The following is a 27,963-nucleotide window of genomic DNA, read 5'->3' as shown; positions in this document are numbered from 1 at the left end:
AGGGGGGGTTTGGTGAGGACTGTGGGAAAGCAGTGTGCCGTTGGAGGCAGAAGAGGATTCTCTGTCTGTCTGTCTCCATGTCTCTGTTCTGTTCCCGGCTTCATTCCTACAAAGACCGCCGATGTCCCTCCTGCTGTTCTGCCTCTGGAATTAAGTCGGCTGGATTACGACTCGGACTCTCAGCTTATTATTCCGCGCTGCCACATTTAAATGGGAGGCAAAGTTGGACCTCCGTGGACTGCACGAATGGTGACAAACAGTTTGATTCTTCTTGCGCTTTTAAATGCTTCCTAGCATTCAAAATGACTTCACTTTTCTTCAGTAAAAGCGTTTTTATATGTAAAATCATTTCGGCTGCTTCCTTTTGGGGTTGTGCAGTCAGAGGATAGGTTAGTTATTTTACTATATATATTTTTGGAACTTGGCTATTGAGGTTTAATTCAATGTGTAAGATGAGTGGGGAGGAGGGGTAGAAAATGATGATTTAACCTTTCTGAAAGTCCGTCACTCTAGCCTTGGTCTTTCTGTTATTTTACAAAAAAAATGAAAATGTAACTGTGGCAGAGTTGCGTGTGCTCTGTTAGGGTCATATATTTTTATTTTTGGTCAGAGTGAAAGCTTTTTAATGGGCTGCAGGTGAACGTGCCACTCATCCTGTTCTTTACTCTCCAAGGGAACCCTCCAACTAAACTCTTCCCTGTTAACCCATTTAAACGCCCCGATCTCCCCTGTGGGGGATTCTCTGGACCGTCTGTCCTACTCTAGTTTTTGGAGGAAAGCAAAACGCCAAACCAGTAAGGGGGGGAGGGGGGGGATACTGGGAACAAAGAACACCCCCCTCCCAGAAGGTGAGAGGGGGGGAAGATGGCAGCTCTCGCCAGCTCACTCATTAGACAGAAACGGGCGGTGAAGGAGGACCCAGCTAACCGACCGGTAGCCAACAAGCGCAAGCCCTGTCCCAAGAGCAACAAGTCGCTGTGCCAGAAGCAGATCCTGGTCCTGATCTCCAAAGTACGACTCTGCGGGGGTCGAAAAGCTCGAAACGATAAAAGACCAGGTGAGACACCCCTATCGCTTTCCTTTTCTCTGCTTGTTCTTTTTCTCAGATCACATCAGGGCATATTTGGCTATAAATTAAAAGGTTTCATTTTCATCAAACAACTGAAAAGGAGGGAAATGAGATTTACATTTACACAATAAATTAGACACATGTATCGTTTTTTCATTCAACATCAACATCACATTTTATTTTTTTATTTTATCTTTTTTTTTTGGGAAGCCACCTCTTGCAGCTTTACTTTGATACACTGACCAATTGTAGCCGCTGCACTTAGTCCAGCAGAGTCACAATGAAACAAGGTATTGAAGAAAATTGCCAGCGGTATTTACTTTCCAAACACCTAATGGGGCTTTTGCTTTCCCAAACAGCTAATTAAGCAGAGACTTGCAGGAACACTAAATTGGCTAAAACCATCCTTCTGGTTTATTGTGCATCTGGACAATGTGGAGTTCATGGTCAATGCAAATGCACACATTTCAGTAATGAATTACCAAGCAACAATCATGCATATATTCCACACAAAAAAGAGATGTTAGAAGAAATCAGTAGTGCACACACACAACTACTGCCATAATGGCCAGTTTGGGTATAAGGTAAGATTTATCTCTTGAAGGTATTCATTTGATTTATGCACCATCCTGAAGGTGACAGACACACAAACACCACCAACGGGGGTAAAAGAGGAAAATCCAGTCGATAGATTTAGAAATTGCTGCATGTTGTTTGGATGAATCAACTGAGAAGTGTTGTCTGGTTATTTTCATGACTACATTTATTATTTGTGCAGTATTTGTGCAGTAGCCCTAAGAGCGTTGGGGTTAAGGCTACTGTAACATCTCACATCACCGCCATGTATGCAAACCTTTCAAGTTAAATCTACAGTAGTAGGTGACTGTCTCTGATGTCTTTCCTCTTTGAAAGCAAAACTTCCACAGTGATTTGTGTGATGTGCTGCCAAATTCCTGTTTTCTCGGAAAAGCAAAATGTGCCACGACCCAGATTAGCACAATTAAAAATATAAAATCCCCTTGATATTGTGCTCTCGGCTGCAGTGTGTTGTTATATTCTTGTTATATTACTACGCAATTTAATCTTTCTATGTCAACATTTAATGAAAAATAAACCTTCTTCATTTGTTTCTTAATGTGCTACCTCTGCAGCATTCCTCTGCGTGATAACACACACATACTTTCATGGCTGATTGAGGAAGAAACTGACAATTTAGAGAGTCCCCCCCTCCTCTTCCTCCCTCCCTCCCTCCTCCCCGGAACTAAAGACGGCATCTAAGCAGAGTGAGAATGATGAACGATGAGCAGAGCGTTGTGCTTGATGTCTACTATCCAGTATTTATTGCAAGCTGTGTGGAAAGTTTCACCTGAAATTAGTCCATTGATTAACTGAGACCTGCTTATTTAGTGCCAATCGTGGTATAGTCATGTAATTGACGTGTGAAAAAGTCTTCTTGGTGGCTCAACACTGCTAATATTCAGACTTTATAAATGTAAAATAACAATGATGAAATGCTGTAATATTACAGCTTTGTTCTAAGGACAGAAGGATATTGGAACCACTTGTTTTGCATTTGTTCTGTGATGCCTGGACAATCCATGTTTTATGAGATACATGTAGAATACATATAAGATGTATTATGTAAAGTAGTTTACATATCAATGCAAGATCTTCGTCCGGCGCTGTTTTGTCAAAGGAGCTGATTGAGGATATGAATGAAAAAGCTTTATTATAAAACTAAAAATGTGTTTCTTTTTTTGTTCCTATCTTCTCTTTTTAAGGCTGTACAAAATGCTGACTGCTCATGCAGAAAATGTTTATATGCTTGTGTTTAACATTGGCCATTTGTTTACATCATGATGTTCATCATCTCACTCTGGCCTGTTAGCGTTAGAAACATTCTCTAATCAAGGCTGCGCTCTGTAACCAAAGTCATTAGGATTCATCCTCTGGGTAACATAATTGGTTTTGGTCAGACTCCATTTTTACTAACTTGATCTAAAAAAAATCTACCGTGACCTTTTAACTGCATTAAAGACATGAGGGACTTTATACGTTACACACTGAATGAGATCCATGAGAAAACACCTTCCTCTCTCCTCTTATTCTTCCTCTCATAAAAGGTGTCCTGTACTATCCCATAATATACAAGTAACCCTTTCAAGGTCTGGCCTGACCATTGAAAAAACTCTCCCCATCTGCACGGCTGCCCTCTTTTCAGATAAATCCAGTTCATTATTGTATAGCAATTTAATCAATAATCACCCACTGAGTTCGTTCAAGGTGAAATTTAACTTGGAAAGGGCAGAGACATTGAGCTGTGTATCACCTTTAGTACCTTTCTTTAAGTTGGACCAAATTAGCACACCACAGGTGTGCATGGATACAATATGCAAATATTTAAATTGGAGATACACCAATTGCAATTTTCTTGGCCATGTCTGATTTAAAAAACATCACAGCAATATGGCACAAGTATGTAAAAAGTTACCAGCAAAAGAAAAGCGGAACATTGCCCCATTGGTTGGTGCAACTCTAATTTAAATCTGTTGAGGTATTATGTCTACAGAAATAATCTGTAGACTTTGGTAAACATACAGTTTACCAATTTAACCACAGAAATAAAAACATGCATCAACTAAGTCAATGCATGTAAATATACTTCCGACCTGGTAATCCTGTAGCATTGAGTGTACTGTTTTGGACGAGCACAGTAGTATGTTATAGGTGTAACCATGAAAGGGCCCAGTCGACGGTTGGAGCAAAGGCAGCGCCGCGGCCAGCGAGCGACAGGCCGGGTTACAAGGAGAGATCCAGCACAGGATACCATTAAGCCGACCCCGAGAGACCGGGGCCCGCAAACTTGCTTACTCAACAACACCTGATCAGACAATGCAGTGTTAGGTAGCTTCTCATCAGAACTTTAGAGAGAGAGAGAGACGGGGGGGGGGGGGCGGTCTGACACGGAGAGGTTACTGATGTCGGAGATGAACTGTTTAGAAAGGTGGAGGTGGGAGGCAATGATGGGGGTGGGCGCAAATAAAGAGCTAATCAAAAATAGAGGTAGAGCCTTGGAGAGAGAGAGAGAGAGAGAGAGAGGGAGAGAGAGCAGTGGAGAATTGGAGAAGTGGAAGAGAAGTGCTGTGAATCAGGCTCCCGTTGAGGCGGCGTGTAGAAAACAGAAGAAGAAGCCACGGGGAAGAATCGTCTCCGCAAAACATCTTTCCTCGTACATGAAGTACTTCATTTGAATACGTTTCTTTTAATAAGTAATCTGTCTGTAAAGTGGGGAGGATTCTGCTATTTATTGAATGTTGCAGTGTTTCAGTTGGTTAGATTTGGGTGTGTGGGTCGGAACCTGGTGGAGAACCAAGAAATTCATTTGAAGTTTATTTGTGATACCAGAGAGTTGTTTCTATTCATTCGCCGTGAACTTTAGAACCACCAACCTTTCTCATTTTTCTGTTTTCAAGATTTGAACAAAACCATGAAATCGTGGTTTTAAGTAATCTTACTGTATCTAATCTCCGAGAGCACATCGCCTTCGTCTTCATATCCATGTCAGAATGTCTTCTGAGTGTTCATAGCTGGGAAAAAACAGAAATAAAACTCTTCAATTTGGTTTGTAAAATGCTGCTCACTTCCACTAACTAGAATGTTTCTCCACTGTATACAGTATATTGTAGTAAAAACCAGTGTGCTGCCACGTACACGTATGTGTTCTGAATTCACCAACCAAACTGAGTAGGCACCGTGGCACAAGAAACAGCAGCTTTCTGTCTGTGTGTCTGTCTGCATTTAGACTAGACAAATAAAGATTAGAGGGGGATTGCTGATGAGGTCCAATTTCTGGGGATTTTCAGCTTTGAATAAACTTGTTTCATCGGAAGAAACGTAAACACAGTATCTTGTAGTAACGGCGTCTATTGAAGGGAACGGAGAGGCAGCTATTGCGTAAAAGTAGCTGATCTGATTAATCCCTTAAACTTTCTCCAAGACGCCCACTTCGGATTAAACCACAATGAAACAACAAACTTTTGAGCTCTAATCTTTCAGCTTGTCCTATATAGCGCAACCCATTAGAGATTACAATCATCTAACTCTCTAACTCTGGGTTACAAATGTCTTTAGAAACGTAGTCAATGGACATGAAGGCATCGGGGAGATTGGTGACCTTTTCCATAAGTAACATTGTAGGCTAGTTAGAGTTAAGAGTTGGCTTGTGACACGATAGTGAGCTGCAGAGAGGCTGTTTACAATGGCCTTAAGTCGTATTCAAAGCGAGGAGGCGCACGGATAAGTAAGTGCACAAAGAACACCGTCTTTTGTTTCCCCATCCTGAGAATACCACCTTAACCTCCCACACGTACCTGCTAAATTCAATGTGTGGGTGCTTTGATTAAAGCCGACAAGGACACATTGAATTTACCTCTAACAAGGGAAACACAGAGAAGATGGAGGACGGCTATAGAGGTAATGATGAGAAGACAAGGAGAAGTAGACAGGATGTGAGAGGAGGAGGGGCGACAGGAGAGTCCTCTGTTAAATACCAAAAAGATGCGTTTACACATCACAGTATTAACCAATACAATTTTTTTTCTGGAACAATATGGGGAAAAGTACATATGTCAATGCCAGTGAAATTAACCAGTAACCTGGAGCTTTTCTTGACCTTAACTCCAACATAGCTGTAAGGTCTAGTTCCCAATTGTTTGGCAACACCGAGAACGTTGACATTTGTCATTGAAAGGACAACAACGTACGGCGCCACAGGAACAAACGTCCTCTTTGTAAAAATTGTAGGTGAGTGTGGGATGTGCAGCTCAGTTGCGTTTGAAAAGCCATCATAGATTTTCTTTTGCATTTACTGCCGATGACCTTCAGCGGTGAGAATCGTTCAATGAAAGGTGGAGCTGCACTGGTGCTCAGACATCAGACTAGCTTCAGCAGCACTGGCCAGAATCTGGTTGCATCCCTCAGTTGCTCCGAATGGAGCAGCAGCAGCTGGCAGTCATTTGCTCTCCATACTCCAGACTATCAAAAAAAAAAACATCCAGCTACTAAAATAAATCCTGAATCGGAATAGTGACTAATCTGGTGAAGCACAACGCATTCCTTTCTGAGCGCTCTGAAACGTAGACCTCTATAGCACCGTTTGGTGTTGCTGCCCCACTACTCCGTGTAAATAAATACATTACTACACCCGTGTACCTGATGTGTCTGGAGGGCTGTGTAGTTGGTGCTCTTCTCCCTGGCATGCATGCATGTGCGCGCGTGTGTGTATTTGTACGTGAAGGCATTCAAGCCTACTCATGTGCCATTATCTGTAGGTTCAGCTTCCGTGGTGTGAGAATAGAAACTGTGTCAGCTGAACTAAGAGGCCGTTTTGCGGACATTCCCTATACTCCCATCAAGAGCCTCCACTCTTTCTTCTACCTGGGAATGGCACACTTTGTAAAGGACTATTTCACAATTTGTCAGCAAGCGAATCGATGCAAGTTCAAATCCGAAAGCTTTGTTATCGTTCACTGTGCTGTTCAGCTCTGTGGTTTGTTTAGTCGCGTTATTGTCACGCGATCTGACAGGGGTCTGGACCCCTGTGGGTGAGCAGGGGAATGTTTGTGTTTGTTGTGCATATATTAAAGTGTTATTTGTGTCCTTGCCTGGCGGTCCCGTGGGGGAAAGGGACAGGTGGGGTTCCTTTGGGGAGCTGTTGGGCTTGGTGATCTTGCGAGGCGAGTACGAATAAATCGAATCAGGGGTCCGTTATGTCGTGGATGAAGCTGTGAGGCTGGAGTACGCACCCTATCGCACTGAATGGGCCTGTGCTGAGCATCGCGTCAAGTGTCACCGATATGTACCTGTCATGAGGCTAATGAAGCACATATGGGAATGTTGAATGGGTGAGGGAAGCAGCGCGAGTCCTACTTGCCTCTGCTCGTGTGTGGCACGCTCCTGTCACCGCCATTAATAAGCGGCGATAACCCTACCTGGCTTGTTTGAACGACTGCCGTTGTCACAAGAAATGATTTATGGAATCTTGAATTTATATTCGGAGGCCATTGTCGGAGCTGCAGGTGATGTGATACTGCTCATTCATTCCTAGTCCTTCTTTCACCCCGTCCCCGTCCAGCTGTCCCCCTTCTCCCTCCTCTTACAGCCTCCTTTCTCAACCTGTCGTCCCCCATCTACTCTCCTTGCTCCTCACGTCTGCTTCCAGCACTTTGTATCCATCTCGGCCCTTTTCTCTGGCTCTTGCTCCCTTCTTTCCCTCCTTTATTTTCGGGGGGGGAAACGTAGAGCATCCTCATATATTGTTAACTCGCTTATGTGACTTCCTTCCTCCCGTGCCACCCCCCCCCCCTCCCCCTCACCCACTTTCCCACAAGGTTGATAATTACAGTACTAGCAGAACTGTAAACCGTGACCCAGTTTAGAAAATTGAGGGTAAAAAAAGGAGGAACGACGTTCTCCTTTTATTAGAAGAAGAATCACCACACAAGAGGCCGCTGCACGGGTGCAGATGTACGTGTCTTACACAAAGACCGGTGTAGTGAGAAAAGTGAGACGGGCTTGATGAGAAAGGAGTAACTGAATTTATAAGCCAGGCAAGGAAAACCCCTGTTGTTCGGAACAGAAGAAGAAATGTCCTTGGCTGTTAAGTCATGCAGGCCCCCGGTAATTACCTCCAACCTTATCAAGAGGAGCTCGGCTGCAGGGAGATCAGAACGCAACATCCTGAGGTCAAATCAAGGCGGACAAACACATCAGCGTAACGATAACCAACACCAAGCCATACACGAGGCTGATTAGCGATAAACCTCAACCACTGTTTCTTTCTCGGCGCAATTACATTGCGGCGAAGGATTTAAGTGTCCTTGATGGCAGCGTGAGGCATGAAGTGATTACCTTGGGTTATTATGTGCATTGACCTCATTTACACAGACACACACATAATTGCTGCGCGAATGGTTGCTCTGTAACACCAGGCTGCGGTCTCCCGCGGGTGATTTTTAAAATGATTATCAGTGCTGAATGTAAATTGATGAGAGGGCATCCCTGTGTACATCACTCACTGCCGGGATAGGAGGAAAACTGAAATGTAATAAACTGAATGGCTATAATCTCTTTTGCTTCTTATAAACTTCATCTGTTAAACTCTGCCTGGGAGTTTCTTCCAAACATAACGAAACAACAAAACACAAACTATGCGAAGTTCATTTAATGGTGTACGTGAAGTAACATCTTTGATAACAAAACACCAAAATAAGCCATTGCTTGTCAATGCTATTAGCACTGAAGCCTGGGTTAAGCATTAGTCAGCGCTGAAGTGTGACGGGGACACCTTTGGATCTTTATGGCGCTCTGCCCACATTTTAACAGCTCCCCAAAGTTCATTCAAGTCCATTATATTAGCCCAGCCACATCGGTGTAGTTAGAAGGCGCTGGTTGTGGAAAGAGAGGTAACAACCTGCTGCACAAAGCGCGCCCAGGGTGCCGTTTGTCATGATATGATTTCACTTCATGACACTCACGACCCCGTTGACTTTGACAGCGCTCACACAGTATCTTTGAAAGACGTATCCCTGAAGGCTCTCTGTCTCTCTCTCTCTCTCTCTCTGCACACTTGCTCCTCCGCTTGTCAACAGCATGTCATATTTTGTGCAGAGAAGGTCACTTGGAAACGGGCCTGCTGATGAGTCAACGTGTTGTCGGATGCGCTGACAACATCTGCGTGTTGATGTACATAAACAGACGGGGAGCTCTCTTTGACCCAGACTCCACTGACCTGGATCAGTGAAGGTTTTTCCTCGTCCACACGTGTCCCAGGAGTGGTGAATGTCATCGCACACCTGCTCTGCGGGGGGAATACCCAGCGCAGTCCAGTTTGTAGACTGTGTTTCTTGCAAAGTTCTGCAAGAAACAAAGATTATACGCATAATGCTTTTTTCTTAACTACAGAACAGGGATTAACCCTCCAGCCTAAGAAAAAGCATTTGATTTCCCACAACATTAACTATGCAAAGTTAACCCACTCCTTTTATGAGTAGGACTCCTGAGAGGAATTTTTCCAAAACAAAAAACAACTCTCGTGTTATTCTCTCACATGGCTGCTGAATTGCCAGGACCGGTTTTCCACTGGAATTAAAATAGTTAAAATCTTGAAAATGGTCTTTTGGACTTTTCTTTAATATTTGCTTGTGTTTTCTTTAATCTTTGCTGTTATTATTTAATTGATCTGTTATTACGTCTGAAAGACATTGGAAAAGTGTGACTCGGAGCCTCAACTAGCCACCGGTTCAAAAAGGTGTTTTTATTTTGAAAGTCCAAAGAAGTTGTACCTCGTAAAAGCGGCTACCGAATGTTACACGGAAAATAGTTAAATAGTTTATCCAGTTACTGTATGTGGGCTCACTCTTCTTTTAAAGTTTAAAGGGAAGCTACATTGATTGGACTTAGATGCTGCAAACTGAAGTTATTGGGTTGGAAGGAAGTGCACATTTAAGGAGTAGGGAAAGTATAATGAAAAAACACTATAATAATAAATAGGGAATAAAAGTCAGAAACCAGTTTTCTCCAGTACCCCTCTAATGTACCCCTGCAGCAGATTGAAAGGTAAAACCTCATGTTCCAGTTCATTACAGTCATAAAACTACTATTCAAATATCGGCTATAAAACATTCCACCTGTAAAAAAAAAAGAAAAAAAACAGGAATATCCGAATACACCGACTTTCTATACCAGGTCTTCAGTTTATAGAACTTATTAAACTAATCGGACCATAGCAGGTGTGTGTCTCTGGTCGGTGTCATTTCCTCTGGTTTACTGAACGTAGTGTCTTGCTTTGTGACGATGGGACATACTTTGAGGGCCTTGATGTAAAACCAACGTACTGCAACATTTACGGCAGAGTGTTTTTATCTGTGTGTGTCTGTGTGTGTGAACATTATGCAGACTCAAATGCTGTCAGGGGAGAAAGAGGGGAGCGGTTTGCAGAATATGCATGAGGATGTAGCGCATCTTTGCTATTTGGCGACACAGAATCAAGTCGTGGTTACAATTATGCACAGTTTTGTTCATTTGCATGCTCTTAAAAGCCTTGTTGGCGCATTTAACAATTGGAGCCAAACGCTTTATAATTTACTACTAGTTGCAAGCCTACGTGGAAAGAAAAGCAAAAATAAACATGGAAACAATAAATCACAATTTTCTGAGTTTGCAAATGACCTGTAGTGACTTTAACCCAGGAGCCGTTTCATCATGTTTATCACTGCAGCAAAGGTTTTCTTGTTTTTTTTCTGAAAAATATAATTTTTCTTACAAGCAACAAATGTAGTATTTCTTAATAAAGTAACTATTTTATGAGACTAATTGCCTAATTAATATTGTATAGCAAATAAGTAGTTATAATCAAAATTCAGTCAAAATGATAGATTATATATTCTATTGGTAATGTTCATAGGAATACATATGTGACTCCAACTGTCCATCGGCAGGAACATCTGCAAACAACACCAAAGGTCACGGAACCCTGTTGCACCTTCCAGCTCTAAAACATCATTTTGTCTCAGAAGCAAAAGATGAGTTAACTTTCATTTATGCCCAAAAAACCCCAATGATGTAATGACAAAAATCATTCAAGGCCACAATAGTACAATACAATACAATACAATGTTAGCAACGATATTTGCTTGTGTAAAAAGGTGTCAAGAGCAAGAGGTGCTTTATTATCTCACAATCTTTAATGCAGCTGCGGTAAACACAGGCTTTGGTCGGGGAGCTTTCATTACACCGTGGATCAGAAATTCTTGTGCGTCGAAATGAGCATTTTGAAGTTAGCGCCAGCCCTGCTAAGTGAAACATTAGTTTGAGTGCCACTGACGCCAAGCAATGGAGTTTTGATTGTCGCTGTCTTTCACAAGCGTTCTATTGAAGTTGTGCCTAAATGTTTGCCCCCCCTACATTATCTGGGCTGGGGAACTCTGTTTCCCTGCCATCCCTCTGCTCACTTCTCTCCCCCCTGATCCTGCCAATGCTCTCTCTCTCTCTCTCTCTCTCTCTCTCTCTCTCTCGCCCTCTCATCGCTGTGCTTTGCAAGGGGACAAGTAACAAACTGCGTCCCCTGCTCTGATTGGAAGACATGTGATGTTATTAGATGGGACAAAAGCATACATAGCTCAAAGGACAATGGAATAAAGGGGAAGAAGAAAGTGCGGGAGTAGGAGATACTGAAATGTTTTGACAAGCAGCTTTGAAGGAGACGAAGAGGGTGGGGAGCGCTGCAGATGCTTGCTTGTAACAATGGGAGTAGGTCACACTCGCACTGATGTCTCAACCCTGGCACACTTCCTTCGGGACACAGTCTTACAGATCTCCTCCCTGCATCCTCTGCCACTCTCTCTTCCTGTGCCAGCCTGAAAAGATTGCCAGATTGCGCAGTGCCCTAGGCCCCTCCCTGGGGAGTGTGTGTGTGTGTGAGGACATGGGCGAGGTTTAGCTGTAGGGGAAGCTCCCAGATGGCCCTAAATCCTCACACAGGCTCTGTCTTGAATCATCTCCATTTTTAAGGCCTCATTGAAGGAGACTGGTCAGCTCACTGACTGAGACTCACTACTGTGAGTCAAGGGGACCCGCGGGCTTCTCCTTGCTGTTGGAGCAGCCTGGCCGAGGCGGAGAGGAGTCAGGAGACAACTTTGATTTCCTCGGCACAGAGAGAGTGCTTCTGTATTGAGGGTTTGCTGCAGTGATTTTCTGAGAGCTGCTGCGAAGGTTCTGTCTCTTTCTTAAACGAAGGCAAAGGAGGCTGCGGGGACTCCACTCAAGAAACATTTGATCTCTCTATTCACCCTCCTTCCTCTCCTCCACCACTCAGCCCTCTTCAATAAATTTTTTTTCAGTGGGAAACCAACCACCTTTCTCACTTGACTTCCTCCTTTCCATCCTTTGATGACCCCAGATCTTCCTTAGAATACTACTGGTGGCAAATGGAAGGATGCCGTATAACAAATGCCATACATGCATTTTTTTTTTCATTTTCATTAGTTTAATTACAAGCTGCTGCAAAATGTAGATCCATTGTATGTTATGCGTATGTCAGGCAATTTACTAATCATCTAAGACATTGTTGTTGAATACTAAAAAAAATGAGAAAATCTCTAACAAGAACGATACAATATAAATATCCTCATTATTTTCTTTGCAGGGCTGCAAGAAGAAGTGTTGGACAGGTATTCCTCTATTATGTTAATGAACAGCAATCAATCAGAATCTGTTCTGCGCTGCATCGTCCCTTCTGGCAAAACTCCCTGAAGGTGTTACGTTGACGCTCAATAGGCCTTTCACAGGAGTTATACAATATGTTCGTCCCTGGTTGATTGTTTGATACGGGTATAACGCCAAGTGGATCTCTGCGGTTGGTGAAATATTTGACAAACCTTTTCCTTTTCCAGGTGCAGTAAATCAGTGAACGTCCTTTCTGCTCTTAACCTCTGGCACCATTCTAATACCCTGTTTTCTGCTGTGCTCCCTTGTAGAGCCACAGCTGAAAGGCATAGTTACTCGGCTATACAGCCAACATGGATACTACCTGCAGATGCAGCCTGACGGCACCATGGACAGCACAAGGGATGAAGGCAGCTCATTTTGTGAGTGTGTTACTGGATGGAATGTTTGTAACACCTGCATCCATATAGTTCATCCATGGACATAAATGCTAGAGTTTACACAATACTTTGAAAAATTTAAGCCAGACAGAACATAAGCAGTTGTCACACTGTGCTACAGGTCCCTGTGACTGAAGAGTCACATAAAAAGTTAGGATTTTGTCAGCTTCTTTCTCAACATGAATTTGTACTTTTATTTTGGTCTCTTGATGGGAACAAACTTTTTGCAATCGCTGTAATTTCAAAAGGGCAAAAGTATTACTTCAACAACCGCAATAATTCATTTGTGATCCTCTGCTATAAGCTCTCTTTGGTGAGGCAGTGTAAAGCACGGTGAAGGTGACGTAGTGTTGTGTTTGCATGAACACAAATGCTAAGAAGTCACAATATTTGAGTTTAAAAGAGATACAGCATCAGCGGTGAGAGAGCAACCATTCAGCCCAATACAATAAAGACAAGCAAACGCTGTGGCAATACACTGCTACAGTTTGATGTTCACATTGGTTCTCTTTTCCTCCTCTGTCTTTGTCTTGCCGTATCTCTCCCACTTTATTCTCCAATTCAGCACAGTTCAACTTAATTCCAGTAGGACTGCGGATCGTTGCAATACAGGGTGCAAAGACAGGATTATACCTCGCCATGAATAGTGAGGGATACCTTTATACCTCGGTAAGTATGACTCTATGGATTAAGATTTCTGTGGTTTTAGCTACTAATAATAGTAGCTAAGAGAAAACAAACATGGACAAGAAATGTGTGATGAATTGATGTAAATGGATTTAAAAACAGTAAAAACACAACCGAAACAACCGAAACTCTCACACAACTTTTGCTGTATAATCCAAGTCCCATTTATTTAGTTGGATGCTAAGTACTTGTATAGATAAAAAATAAGAAAATTATACACAGTGAATACATACACCATGTTGTTCACACCATGGCATTCATTTTCTGCTTCTTTTCTCAAATTGTGGTGATCATTTGCAATACATTTAGATAGAAATCTGGCCTGGGTGATGTTCCTGTAGACTACATGCATATTATTAAATTATTTACAAATAGAGGATGCATGGCAGTTGGGAAAGTGAGAAGGTTAAGTTAATTTTGTGTTGTTGTTTGAAACAGTACCTTTGCACCTGATAAATTCCCAAAATGTTTATTTTACCTGTTTTTTTCTTTTGACTTTTAGTACAAGTCAATGAGTTTGCACTCAATGCGAGTTGAACGTTGAAAACCCAAGAGACAGAAATCTATTTAGCTGCACATCTTGAATAGCATTTCAAGTCTGACAAAGTGTCAGAGGCAGAGGGTTATAAGTCAATTAGCTATCAGAGCTTCTTAAAATATTATCTGCAAATCGGAGAGACAAAATCTTGCAATTAAGAGATTGGCTGCGATATTAGCAGAAAGCACTGTCTGCATTTTCTGCAAGCTGCAATTCTGATGAAAACTGTTTTTCACTCAGTGGACAGTGCTAATCCCAGCATGCTCTCTGATCAGTACTTTCAACAGCCTGGAGACAGTTTTATATTACATACAGTCTGATAAGCATCTGTATTTTTGCTTGCAACATTGCTCTAAGTTTAGCTAGACAAAAAGCTCCAAACAGTTAAGATCCTGCACAAACATTACATATCTTCTCAAGGAAGTGTTGAAGTTCCTTTTGGCAGCTAGTGGAGCTGTTCACGCTGATCAGCACCCTGGACAGTGCCCATAACCCTGCTCACGTCGCCATGACAAACACAGTTCATGATAGAAAACCATTAAAGGACAATTTACTATTTACCTATTGTCTATTCATGTCGGCACAAGCTCACAGCACAAAAGCAATCAAGTAATATACGTGTGGCTATAAATAACACTGCTCAGTCTTTACACCTCGAAAAGACTGTGTCGCCAGGTGCCAGAATTCCTACAGTGAGATAAGTTGTATTGTGTATGACATTTGGAAAATGTGACTGTTGTTGACATAATGTCGTCACCCAATCGTTCCTCTTAAACACACATGGCTAATACACACAAGCATACCTCATACATATTTCAAATTTCAAAAGGATAATACAAGAGCATGTTATTGTTGGAGAGATTTCCGGAGATAAAAAAAGTAAATGTCAGAACCCTTGTATAAATATGCTCTCCTGACAGGTCGTCTGTGTGTTGGTTCAGGCAGAGCCAATGATTAGGCATGCAAGAGAAAGGAGAAGGGATTTCCTCAGCACCAGTCAATAAGCTGCACTGCACTGACATCTCCCAGAGAATGTCCTCTCTCCCAAACACACATTTACAATGTCGCTATCAAGGCAGCACAGTAGCTGTCTGCTTGTGTAACATCATGCGTGCTGTATTTTATGGCCAGATATTGTTCTCTATAGTGTATCAGATGTGCTAATTTGCTGCTGCAGAAGAGAGTGGCGCTGGCCCAATACGGCCATTTACTGTATGTGTGCTCCAGATGCATGCTCATATTGGCTTTTACATTTAAAAGCATGCAAAGACACACAGTGCGTGACACAGACGTGTAATGTTTTCATTTACGATAAGTAAGTGAATCGCTGTCACTCTCGAGGTGACTGATTGTGCGACTCGTTGCTTCTTCACAGCAATTTTCTCATCTTCTTGCATAGACTGCCACTCCTGCTGCTTAATGGATGTAATTATGTTTCTTTCCACCAAAGAAGAACCGTTCTCACATGTCTAACATGTGCTATGTCGATGTTGTGTGTGGTGCACGCGCGCATAAACAAACACACACACACACACACACGCGCGCACAGTGCCGTGGTCAGGTCGCCCTGCCCGGCTCTTTAACAAGCAGCCAAAGTCCACTGCTGCCTTGTTTTACACATATATCTCAGGCTCACTACATGTAGGTGACTACAGGAAATGGCTGATCCTGATATAAAAATAGAGCTTGGCTCATTCGTGCCCCATTTTATAATCTATGTGTTCTGGAAAACTCCTCATAGACTCAGAGAGAGAGAGGGAGAGAGGGAGAGGGAGAGAGAGGCTTGTGTTGCAGGAGGCTGTCTTTGCAGAAGCAGTTTTTGTGCCAATCAGGATTTAGACACAAGCTTTGCTTGTTGTAAATATTTGTTTTCCTTCATGCAGGTGTTTGTGCACATTTTTGCTTTCAAATGGAATGGAGTTTAGCTAGTTGCTCCAATACATCTAATTTCCTTTTGATAGATTGCTTTTTGTACATGGTCTCTGACCAATGCATCAACCTAAACTAAATAAACACAGAATCTTTTCTCGCAATCTGTATCAGACCGTACAATATCAACAAGAATTAGAGATATCCCTCATCCAGACATATTTTAAAGGATCAGCTAAAATCAACCCTTTTATTTTTTTTTACTCTCTTGTATTTTGCTTTCGTTTACATCACCCGCTTAGTGTTCCGATGCTGCCCTCCTTTATTATACAAAACCCAATTTGTGTCCGTGCTGTAAAATAATATTTTAAATAATAACATACACTGGTCTGCTTAACACAGACACCAAATAATCTCTAATGTCTCCTCCCTCTTCCTCTTCTTCTTGGTCCGGGTTCAAACGCTAGCTTGTTAACTAATGTCAATTCTGTGAGTCATTTGACGGCAGGGAAAACATCTTGCAGCTGGTGTCTGTGCTCCACCTCTTGTCTGTAAGGGAGGACTGCCTACTCGGTTACATCTCTGTCGGACCAGAAATAGACTACGTCTTCTCTGATCACGTTGTATGCAATTCATGAGTTGCGTTCCCCCAGTTAAACTCACCTACGTCAGATCAGCAATTTAAACATGCAATAGTTTTGAACCTTTAGTGTATGAATCATACAGCTTGCACAGGTCAGATTTGAGTTTGCTCCCGCTTTTATTCCAGTGAGTCAGATGCATATATCAACATATCAGAGCACAGTCTAATAAGGATCAGGGCCAAACCTTTATGCAGTTCATGCAAGGATATATGGAAATATGGAATTAGAAGTGCACGCTTTGCTTTAGGTGTTTTTATAAGGTTTTAGCTGCGGTCATACAAGGACAAGAGGCTCTGAATTGATCGTTGTGGGTGTTTTGTTTTGATTGAGCATTTTCTCCCTGTTGTCAGCTCCCACCTGGGAGACCACACAATCATACACCTAATTTGGTCCTTTAATGCATAAAAGAGACCCTTAAAAGACCACTGCATGATTAACACTATGGTTTGTGATGCACGCAGGCCTCTTACAGCGTGTGATAGAGTGTGAGAACGACAGGCAGATAGACGCAGGAGAGGAATAAAGTAGGAGAGAGCGTGAGACCCTCTGACGAAAATAAAGCCCCTGTGTCCTTTCCATTCTTTTCATGAGAGGATTACATTGAGATGCAGGACAACACCAGCTGAGAGATATCATCGCTTTTGTCACAGGACAGGATGAAATGTGGACATCAAAAAAAAAAAGTAGCGCCGAGGATAATTGGCCAGAGCAAGAGAAAACCGATCAAGTGAGAAAAGCAAGAAAAAGGGGCATACAGTTTGCCAGCCAGCTAATTGAGAGCTTTGTGAAAGTGAAAACTACTCTTTCAGATTAGCTCTTGACATAGACATTCCTCGTGAAGGCGCTCTCCTTCCAAAACCTCAATGTCGTCTTGTGTTTTGATGATGGAACCTATACCGTGTTTTTTTTGTGTCCTATCTTACCCAGAACATTCAAAGCAGGGTGATAAAGGCAGCAGCCGGTCACCTCTGTCACTCTGGGTCGAAGAGGGAAAGTCAGCCAAAAATTCCTCTCTCAGCTACATTATATTGACAGGGGCCTTTCATCCATCAGTCAACGATGCATGAGGCAGGAGTCCCTGCACATTATCATCCAATCTGGACTGGCCACGAGGTCCTCAAAGGCTGATCATAAAGCATTACGGACAGACCATGCATGTGTTTTGCGAGGCTGTATAAAATGCTGGTCTCATCCTCTTAAAATCTCTCTTAATAAGCCCGTCTCTACCCTATTGACTTATGTAACGTGGCATTTTAGAGTGCATCTATCTGGTGTGGCAACAGCATCGACATCATAACCGGCTGGTGGTGTTCTCCATTGCAATTGCATGCACTCACAAACACGCTACGTTGCATTATGTGCATGAGGATAGTTGTGAGTAGGTGCTGCGGAGGCGACACGGTTCAATGGAAACATTGTAGGATTAGGGCAGCTTGGTAGTTCTCACAGCGTCCTAAGGAGCTGATGGGCCAGTCAACAGATGCAGGACGCCTGTGTGACACTGTGACCCCTGCTGTCTAAGGAGGGCAGTGCACATCAGAAATGCAAAGACGTGTTTTTGAATTCCAGAAGTGGACCATTGCACAATGTAAACAAGTTATTAAAGCTTATTCGTGAATCCTCTATATCCTTTTTAGTCGTAACTATCCTGTTTTCTTATCTTATTTAAAGACGTCAGTCAGATTGGAGGCAATCTGCCCTTTAGCCCATACGGTTAGTACCGTCATGCCCTTATTTGGTGGTGAGTACAATCCCAGTGAATGGCGACAGGGAGAGTTAAGCCTCCCGAAGCAGGTAGAATAGATGTAATCAGACCAAAGAGATGGAGGAGTAGGTGGTGTGTGTGGGCGGGGGGGTCGGGATGCTGATCTGCATCATAAAAAGGTTCTTCCCATGTTGGGAATTCTCAGCACGGATACCACGTATTACCTTCCCCGTCCACCTAAATTCATCTTTGGCTTGAGACGCATGTAAGGAAAGCTAACCAAGTCTCTCAATGATTCACATTACAACAGGAGGTTTTCATTTAAATGTTTAGTGTGAGCACCATTAAGATGTAAATATTCCCCCAACAATGCTTAATTTACGCAGGTACATCTGTTGGTTTGGGTGATATCTCCAGTCAGTACCCCCCGGGTGGTCTCGGTAGTTCTGCTGAGCTGCGGTGGTTGCCTCAAGGTGAGCTCCAGAGATGTGGAAAATGACAGCAACATATTTGTATCAGCTAGGGACAGATGTGTTGGCCCTTAAGGCAAACATGCTCATGAAAAGTTCATCAAAAAAAGGTCTGTCTTTGAATTTTCCGCACAATTCTACTTGTCTGCTCTCTGTGTAGTTTTTTCCTCACCAGACCTTTGGAGAGCACTTGAATGAAATACAGAAGATGTGGGTTCTGTCACTAAGCTAATTTAAGTTGATTAAATAATTCAGGTAATTATAGGATGCCTGGGGACAGGGGTTATCACTGGTGCCATCTCAGAGGTCGAGCTGAAGGGTATTTTGTTGGGAGTCGCGGGCTCTCTTTCCAGGGGGACGTTCATCGTCCCACCATGAAATGCTGAGCCCAGCGTTGGTCCTGGGGGAGATGCAAAGAAGCCGTTCACTTTCTTCTTAATCTCCTGTATTACCCAGCTCTGTACTCTCCAAACTTTTGCTCTCTCGCCTGCCTTTAACCTTCTGTCTTGCGCACTTCCCACCCCTCTTGCTCTCTGGCCTGATTAATAATGAATGAAGCAGATCATCTATCGATCCCATCCTCTTTGTGTTACCCCAGCAGAAGATATCAAACCGGTCAGAGGATCTTAAAATAGCTGTGTAATGTGGGAGAGTTTGTTGGGTTAAGGGTAGGGGCTTGTTTTGTTTTTTGATGCCGGGAGGACATCAGCAGTAGACGGACAAAGGGCACAAAGTCCCGAGCTGAAAGGATGCCGGCTCCATGAAGGAGAAAGGTAACGATCTGTGATACGTCGGAAACTGAAAGTCCCGTCAATCTACCCGTGGCTCTTTGCTGGAGCCAGTTTATGCCAAGCTGTGATCCGTTGGCCCTTTTCTGTCATTCCGAGTCGCGCAAAAATTCTTCACTCAGCCGTTTGTGCCGCGCTGCTCTAACTTAATCAATCCAACAGATTGGCTTGGCTTTCTGACAGGAAATGGTCCCTGTCAAGACTCTGATGGAGACTAACAGAGATGTATATCTGTCTCTATTGGTTAATATCACCAGTCTACATTATGCAGGGTTCAGTGGTCGTTATGTTGAGGATGGAGAGGGAGGACACTTGCTGCTGGAACATGATCATTTACAATGACTGGCTGTTGGATTAAATCCAAGTTTTGCTAATTTGATTTTGCAATGTCCAGTCAGATTCAGCCAGTCTCGCACAATTGACAGCTCAAATGGATCATTCTCTTTTGGGTGAATGAAGGGGGATAAATCTTGCCATTGTTTCTACATACCAAGAGTCTCTTGAGTAAAGGTCTCAAACTTTCAGGTTTGTGAGCCCTTAAAATCGACCAGTGTCTATGTAAAACCTCTAGTTCATTTAGTCTATGAGTTGTGAGCAGTTCATTCCGATGATGCAATGTTTTAACCAATAAGGTAGACAATGTCTTTTAAATGAAATGACCAAATACTGGTCAAATAATCAACAAGTTGAACAACTTAATAGAATTAATTAATCAGGGAATACTGAAAAAACTTCTTGAAAGTAAATAGCGTGTGTTTTTTTCCCCTTTTAAAATAGCAAATAGAATATATTTCAGTTTTGCTCCCCGCTTGAATCGAGTAACAAAACTTATAACATAAGGCCACTGACAAGATTCTACTGGCCATTTTTTAAATTGAATTAGTGAGAAATTAAAATTAAGATCATCATTACCTGCACATACATCTTCTATAACTTGCTTGAATCACAGTTCTTTTTCTGTCCCCTTCTATGCTTTGTATTATTATTATGCATAAAAACAGATTTCAAACACGTTTTTTGGTAGAATTCTGTTGATAACACAATCTAAAAATGCCCGGGCTCTTCTTCTTATCGGCTAGGCAAGCTACTGTCCTAAACTTGGGATGCCTCTTACACCATAACTGCAGGTTGATTTCAGAATTACTCAATTAAATGTGCAGTATGTTATGTTAATGTAAAGATGTTTTGGTGTAAGTATCAGTGCTTTTGATCTTCTCTGCTCTTTCCATTGGGAATATGTTATGTTTAGCACTGACGTTAGTGGTATTTCTACATGTATGAGTATATACTATGTACTATGTACAGTATATACAACATCCTCGTCTTGCTGTTCCAGAGGATCACGTTGGTCGTACTTTCAAAGAAACAAGAAGTCCTGATATAATTCTATCCATGCTTTCCCCCCAGGAAACAGTCACATAGTTAATGTATTTCACTTCCATGTTCAAAGACTCAAAGACATAAAAGAGGTTTTACAGTTAACATCATTTTGTCTTGTATGTCCTTATTTACTAATATAATATACTAATACTTCCCCCTTTTCCATATTTTATGTCAGGAGCACTTCACTCCGGAGTGTAAGTTCAAGGAGAGTGTATTCGAGAACTACTACGTCACGTACTCCTCCATGCTGTATCGCCAGACCCAGTCTGGCCGCTCCTGGTATATTGGTATCAACCGTGATGGCCAGGTCATGAAGGGCAACCGCGTGAAGAAGACCAAAGGAGCAGCTCACTTCCTGCCTAAAGTTATTGAGGGTTTGTGTCCTTTGTGTCACATTAGAACAATTTAAAACACCTTCTTTCTTAACGATTACCTCCGTTATTATTAACCAACAGCTTCTATCTTCGTCTCACAGTTGCGATGTATAAGGAGCCATCGCTACACGAGCTTGCTGCCGAACCAGTGAGTCCTCCCCGGAAGACAGTGAAGACATCCGATTCGCCGTCCCGGAAGAACGGTCGGAAAGAAGCTCCCAAGGCTGACGCGTCATAGCACAGAGAGACTGAGGGCGGGACAAAGGGCAGCAGCGACGCTGGGAATCCAGCCGCCCGTTATGCACTGAGGGCGGCTGAGGGAACAGCCCTCACCGACCACCACATTCCAGAAGTGCACTAGCAGACGCTGGGGGGGGGCGAAGGGGTCAGAGGTCCATCAGCAGCCACGGAGGCCTGAGAGAGGAGATCCCCCCCCCCCCCCTTCACCTGTCAGAAAGCCCTCGGCCTTCTCCGTCCCCCTGTGACTTCCTAACGCACAGTCTCCTCCGTTTCTCTGTCAGGCTCAAGGTTCTTTGTCCCACTGACGATTTCATCTTCTCTCACAACTCTCTATTGTCCTGTGTATTCACTACTTACGCATTCCCAGCGCTGACTCTGCATCATAATCCTCACCCCCGGGTCCCCGCTTGAGCCCTAAAGTTGGTGACAGTGTGGCTCCGGGAAGCTTTCCGCCCACCATCTGCCGTACAGCTAAGTTAATCACAGAGGTCAACTAAAGCGCAGAGTGAGATAAAACTGCTCACAGAGGAATGTTATCCGCAGGGATCCTGGGTCAGGTCAGGTCAGCTGAAGAAAATGAGGGTGTGAGAAAGCTATAGCTATATTTAAACATAAAATATAATTATTTTGTTATTATTATTATTATTTATTTATTTTTATTTGAATATATTAGAAAAATACTGTGATAAAAACTCAAATTCCTGACAGGCTGAATGGAAATGGACATTGATAAGGAAAAAGGAAAAAGATGACAACAATGCTCAAATCCTCATCAAGTCCAAAACATTAGCAAGGTGGTGATGATAAGGATAAAAACATGATTCATGAAGAATTCCACAAGCCATATAAAAGTATGTATGAAGGTCAGAGGCACAGCTTGTTAAGTGTCGGATAAAAACAAAAATATGATATTTAAGAAAATTCTATTCTTCCTGGGAAGACGAGCCATAAACACCAGTTCAGAGTTCAACTGAGCAATAATGCACCAAGAAGCCAGAAGATGACTCAAGTGCAGGAGGGCGACGCTTGTGTTAGAATAACAGTAATAATAATAACAGAAATTGGTAATGTTTTAAATCCGTGGTAGATCTGAACTCCATCGCCTGTAAAAAGAAAGGAGCCATAGTGTACACTTCACTCAGCATCTGCTGTCAGCATGAAGCCAGGTTTGAAGCCCAACATCAAAGGCAGAGGAGCCTCTGAGCTGGAGCACTTGTTATTCTGAGGATGTCTGGCAGCTTATCCACTCACTTGCTTTATCAAATCACCTTGGAAGAATCGCCCCTCAAAAATGTAGTTGTCTGAGTGAATGTTTTGTTTGCGTTTGAACCCCGTGAGTCTGACTAAATGGATGCACTGTGTGCAAATAAGAGCCGGTGCAGAGGACAGATACGGAGATAATGTGGGCAACCTACCGTGTCCTTGAGACGGGGCACGACGCTGTGTCTTTGATTTCTGTCAATCTGTGATACCAGGGGGAACGTCCGCCCAGCGTATATACTTGACATGTAGGAATCCTTAAACATAAAGGGAAATCCTCACATGGTACTTCATGGATGTAATTTTTTCAATCAACTAATATTTGGGTTTGCAACGGGTCTCTCAATCCAACATTTCCAGTAAAACATGCAATGACCTGAGGCTGACTGAATGGGAGCAGTCAGGGTCTTTGCCTTGTAATGTTGACACTCGGCCTCGCTCGGGTCACCCACTGAGGATAAATAAATGTCCCCACAATGTTCAGTCAAATGTGAATTTGCATAGATACCATTACCAAACAAAGACACCAGTGAGCCCTTGTTGAGTCAGGCAAGAGCAACGCTGGCAAACTGTAAGAATACTCATTATATAGACGCTAGCAGTCACAGGTAATCTCTAAGAGGTTCACGGCATTGGCACGGGGTCCGATTGGAATGGAAACATAATGTGAAACGTGAGGCTTTATGAACCGTGAGCGAGAGACAGTGTGTTGAACTGCGAAGACGTCGGTGCATGGAGGCAGATATTTAGAAAGCGTGAAGGATTAGCAGGTGTATTCTTGAGGAATGTTGATAAGGAATTTCTGCAGTAGAGTAAGCAAAATTCTTGGCAGGGTTTTATGCGGCATCTGGATATGATAATTAACGTAAGACAAAGAGGCATGCAAGGCACTGTGAGCTATTTATGACAGGGGTCTATGGAGGAAATTAGTAAGAGCTTTACATTTTTTCAGTAAGTCTTCAATTTTCTGGGCTTTTCCAAGAGGAATATCATTCAGTACAAATTTAGATGTTCTGTCCTTGTAGCAGATTTTGCATCGCAGACCTACAAATCTCTATTTTTGAAAAGCCAGCGCTTCCAGCTCTCCAGTGGATTTGGTACAACCTAGAATGCTTTCTAACTGTGCACAAACTGAACGAAATCAAAGTGAGTGCACAGTACGTAGTATACAATGCTTGAGGCTTTTTTTAGTAGTCACTACTCACACAGTTTTTAATGTTTGCGTATTCCATCTGGGAGCTTCTTCACGGCACATTACATTTCAAAGTTGATAAGTCCACTCTATAAAAGGAAAGTATTTGGAGTTGCAAAGCAGGGAGTGAGTGACAGCAAGGGAATATTTGTTCTTCCCCTCTTGGTTTAAACAGTAACGCTGCACCTTATGATTACTTCCTTTATCACTTTATCTCTACTATAGCATCTATTTTTCTCTAGCATCTTTTTGCTACAAAAATATTTATCCATTAGAAAATTAGTTGTGCATTAATTTCCTTTATTGACTAATAATCTTTTGACTTATAGACTTATAGACTAATTGTTGCAGCTCTACTTCACATTAAAGAGGATAGAGAGTATTTAAACCTATGGATCTCATCATGAACCTTGATATAATTGTTACTTTATCATGTTAAACATTAGAGAGACAGAAATCCTCCATAGGTTTCTTTCTGAATAGTGATCAGTGACCTTACAGAAGAAGGCCCCAGTAAGTTTTTAAAAGGTGAAACTGCAAGTCAACCAGAAAGGAACAGAGAATGTTGAGCAGCAGACTGTTAAGTGAAGAATGAAGTGACATGTCGGACAGAGAAAAGTACGTTTTTACGCTGAATGTAAAATACAGGATGTGTGGAGGCAACAGGAAGTAAAATAACCGAATGTAATGTAAAAGCTACGGGAGAAATAGTCCCACGTGAGGTAAATGATACGCTCGCTAGATGTTATGTGGTTTGAAGACGTCGGAAAGTGCAATGTGAATATGCGTTTACCTTGAAGAGCTAACAGCGAGGTGTTGACATGGACAATGAAAGCACAGATGCGGTTTGCGTGCCCACGCATGAGAGATTTAAAGTCGTTATCCCTTTCCAACATAGCCTACAGAATCTACAGCCCATTCACTTTTCCTTTCAACACTACATATCTGTGTAGGTGTATATACTTGCAGTGTGTCTGCAAAGTCATTGTGTGTGTGTGTGTGCATCTATGATTGAGAGTTAGATAAGACAAGACAGAGCGGCAAGGAGTAAAGAAAAGGGCAGGAGATTGAAACAATGATCGATAGACTCAATAAAACCCAAACGAGAGAAGAGCCACTCTGCGATGGGTGAAATAAAATTTCCCCAAGGTCTGCCAGAGACAGCAAGATCCATTTGCTCATAATGAACTCAGAGCGCTGCTGTTTGATTTCTTACAGTAAACTCAACAAAAGAAGTTGTTTTTTTGTCTCAGGGTGAGAGACGGTGTCTTCCTGTTTGTAAATGTGGAAAAATCAGCAGCCATACTGTTAATGTTCGACCAGCGTAGTGGAGATGTAAAACTTTTATTGCACCGGACAACAGCTACCAACATAAAAGGGAAGTATTTGGGTACAATTCCTGGTAGCATTTGATTTGAAGTGTATTACAAAGAACCAAAACGGTGTTTTAATTACACTGAATACGATATTGCAATATCATGCTCCATAGGCATGAATGAATGAATGTGTGCAACATCTGACCATTCTGAGCCATGCATCTTTAATTTATAAAGCACAAGATTTTATTTTTTGTCTTCTCTCAACTAGTGGCAAAAATGTTGAGAACTTTGAATGATGCTCCGGTCTCATTTGCCATCACCCCAAACTATTCCCATGAAGAACTTAAAAACAGAACCTTGTGATCATAGAAGCTCTGCAAAAACACTATATTCTCATATGTTGTGACTGCCGTAATTTGCAGTCGGTGTCAGGTGGTACATTGTCCCAGATACTGCTCCAAACAAGCTCAAACCATATTGCATACTGCCATGCTCACCATGCAAATTGTCCTACTCCAGAGAGAATTTGTCTATAAGTGTCTCCCTCTAATGGAGAAACTTGGTTGCTAAAATGTAACCCTGTTAATGAACAGCACAAAGAAACACTGTATGGTTTGTAGGCATACAACTCAAAACATCTAAACTAAAATCTAATCACAATCAACGTCGCTTTAGTGTGCTGAGATACTCTCATTTTCCTGCGATTCATAATGAAGTTCTGTTGTTTACACCCTGCTGTAATGGGATGATAGCTATCATAATGGGTTCCTGATGTGGTTACAAAGCCTTGTTATGCTTCATGTGCAACACTTCCAAATGCGACAGCTCCTTACACTTGGATTGGTGCTCTCCTACTGGATTAGTGTCATTTCAGTTTTTAGTAGATAAAACAGATAGTTACTGATCGTATACGATAGTATTCTTACCAAACAATTGTATGCAGTAAATACATAACACTTGAATTGAAAAACTTTACTGTTGTGTTTTTCTCTGCAAAGAACTCAAGAGGGATTCAAAATTGTGGACACAAACTTTTTTTTACCAATGAATAACAAAAAAAAACTAATAAAAGACAAAAAGGTTAATCAGTCCTCAAATTACATTCAAATTAGATTCAAAATTGAAAGCATGACACTTTGCTGATTAAATAAGATCGTGATCTCTATATAATGAATGCATGCTTTCAGACAACAAAACCTGTCCGGAGGGCCTAAATGTACGGAATGCTGCCAGTTTACATGTATGTTAAGTCAATAACACATTAGTATATATCAGATGTACTATGTCAGGTCTATTCTTTTCACAAATGTATTTTAAATAATCGGTGTAGAGGACTTGATTTTATTGTCGTTGAGTTGTTCTACTTTGTCATGTTTCCATCTTAATGCAAACTTCTCCGAATTGTTGTTACTGTCCAAATCTTCCCTTTGGTTTCTTCCTATTTGGATGGAAGCCCCCCACCCCCCACCAGTGAACTGAACCCAAACTGACTCCACTGTGTAACAGAGTTGTGTTTGTGACAGATTCCGTGTATTCAACATGCGTCTCGTGATGCGCAGCAATGACCCTGGTGGTCTCAGAGTAACGGTCACACAAGTCTTCCAGGAAACTTCCTTCCCCAAGCTCTCTCTCTCTCTCTCCTACTCTTATGAACTTTTATTTCCACTCAATCTTCTTGTCTTCGATACAAAAAAGAAAGAAAAAAAAAGAAGAAAAAAAAAATAACAACGAAAAAAAAAAAGGCCATGAATAGAAATGAGTCTTGAGCACCTCCCGAGTGTCACCAGGGGTTTAGACACATGTTGGACTCCTTGCAATAAGAGACTAAGCGAGAGGCTGGGAACATGCTGGCCTTTTGGGCCACTGTGGGAAGCATCAAAGAGGAATGAAGACCAGCAATATGCAATGAGAACAACCAGCCTGCACTCAAGGAAAAGAAACTAACAGGCTAACAAACAATCAGGATTTGCAGGCTACAAATAACTGCTAATTGTCTAGACTGACAAAGGGATTTTATTTAGCAAAGCATGCATACATCACTATTCTTTGGCTCATTATGGGATGAATCCTTCTCAGAATCTAGACACAAGCCCCTCGATTCACCCTCTCTCCATTTCCGCCATCAGACCTGTGTAAATTTCCACCATAACTCCTACACGATTTGTAAGGAGATGTCTTATTCTTGAGTATTATTCAATAAAATAACAATATATTTGTACCATTGTAAGCACTGTGGTGCACTTAGATGTTTTGTCGTCTTTTCCCACATAATCCCTTGAACACTGTATTAGTTTCCTCTTTGGTGCACTGATGGGTAATCTGCATATTTACACTTATTAGAATGTGACTCGGTGGTTTTAAAGTGAAGTGGCTATATGATTATTACTATTGTAAGTGGCAGCAGGAGCAGCAGAGCTAGGACACGATTTGGTTGGTTGGTGGACCCCGCAGGTACGGCACAGCCGCCAATGGTATAATAACAATGGAACAAAGTCCCACCATAATTCAGTACCAAACCAAAGCTGATACAAACAAAGCGGTTCTTATGCTCACTCTAAAAGTTGGATTTTAAAGGTGAGGTTTTGATCAAAGATATTTTTATATATTTTAATCACAGCGTGTATTTCTTGTCCAACCCAACGACCTCTTGCGTACGGTTTATAAAACCGTCTCCCAACATTAGCATCAAGTAGCAGAGCGAGCTTTTTACCTTCAAACCAGGTGCTCGTTCGCTGCACTCCTCCATAAGGAAGTACCCGCCG

The 27,963-nt window shown here is 42.2% G+C and overlaps 1 protein-coding gene across 1 annotated transcript; it reads left to right on the top strand.

Annotated features, from left to right (window-relative positions):
• fgf11b (fibroblast growth factor 11b) lies at window positions 1-27,428 on the top strand. Its single transcript, XM_040182314.2, has 5 exons — window positions 1-1,057; window positions 12,604-12,714; window positions 13,298-13,401; window positions 20,992-21,190; window positions 21,292-27,428. The coding sequence occupies exons 1-5, from the start codon at window positions 865-867 to the stop codon at window positions 21,426-21,428; spliced, it is 744 nt and encodes a 247-aa protein (XP_040038248.1). The 5' UTR covers window positions 1-864; the 3' UTR covers window positions 21,429-27,428.
• The last annotated feature ends 535 nt before the right edge of the window (window positions 27,429-27,963 follow it).

The sequence above is a fragment of the Gasterosteus aculeatus genome, chromosome 7 (assembly GCF_964276395.1).
Source record: "Gasterosteus aculeatus chromosome 7, fGasAcu3.hap1.1, whole genome shotgun sequence".
NCBI classification, from domain to species: Eukaryota; Metazoa; Chordata; class Actinopteri; order Perciformes; family Gasterosteidae; genus Gasterosteus; species Gasterosteus aculeatus.
Note: the sequence above shows the minus strand (reverse complement) of the source record. Positions and strands in the feature narration are given on the sequence as shown.

Excerpts from the sequence above, each read along its gene's own strand:
- fgf11b (XM_040182314.2), top strand. The coding sequence starts at position 865 with ATGGCAGCTCTCGCCAGCTCACTCATTAGACAGAAACGGGCGGTGAAG. Across the intron at positions 12,715-13,297 it reads GGATGAAGGCAGCTCATTTT|CACAGTTCAACTTAATTCCA; the intron begins GTGAGTGTGTTA and ends TCTCCAATTCAG. Across the intron at positions 21,191-21,291 it reads CCTGCCTAAAGTTATTGAGG|TTGCGATGTATAAGGAGCCA; the intron begins GTTTGTGTCCTT and ends TTCGTCTCACAG.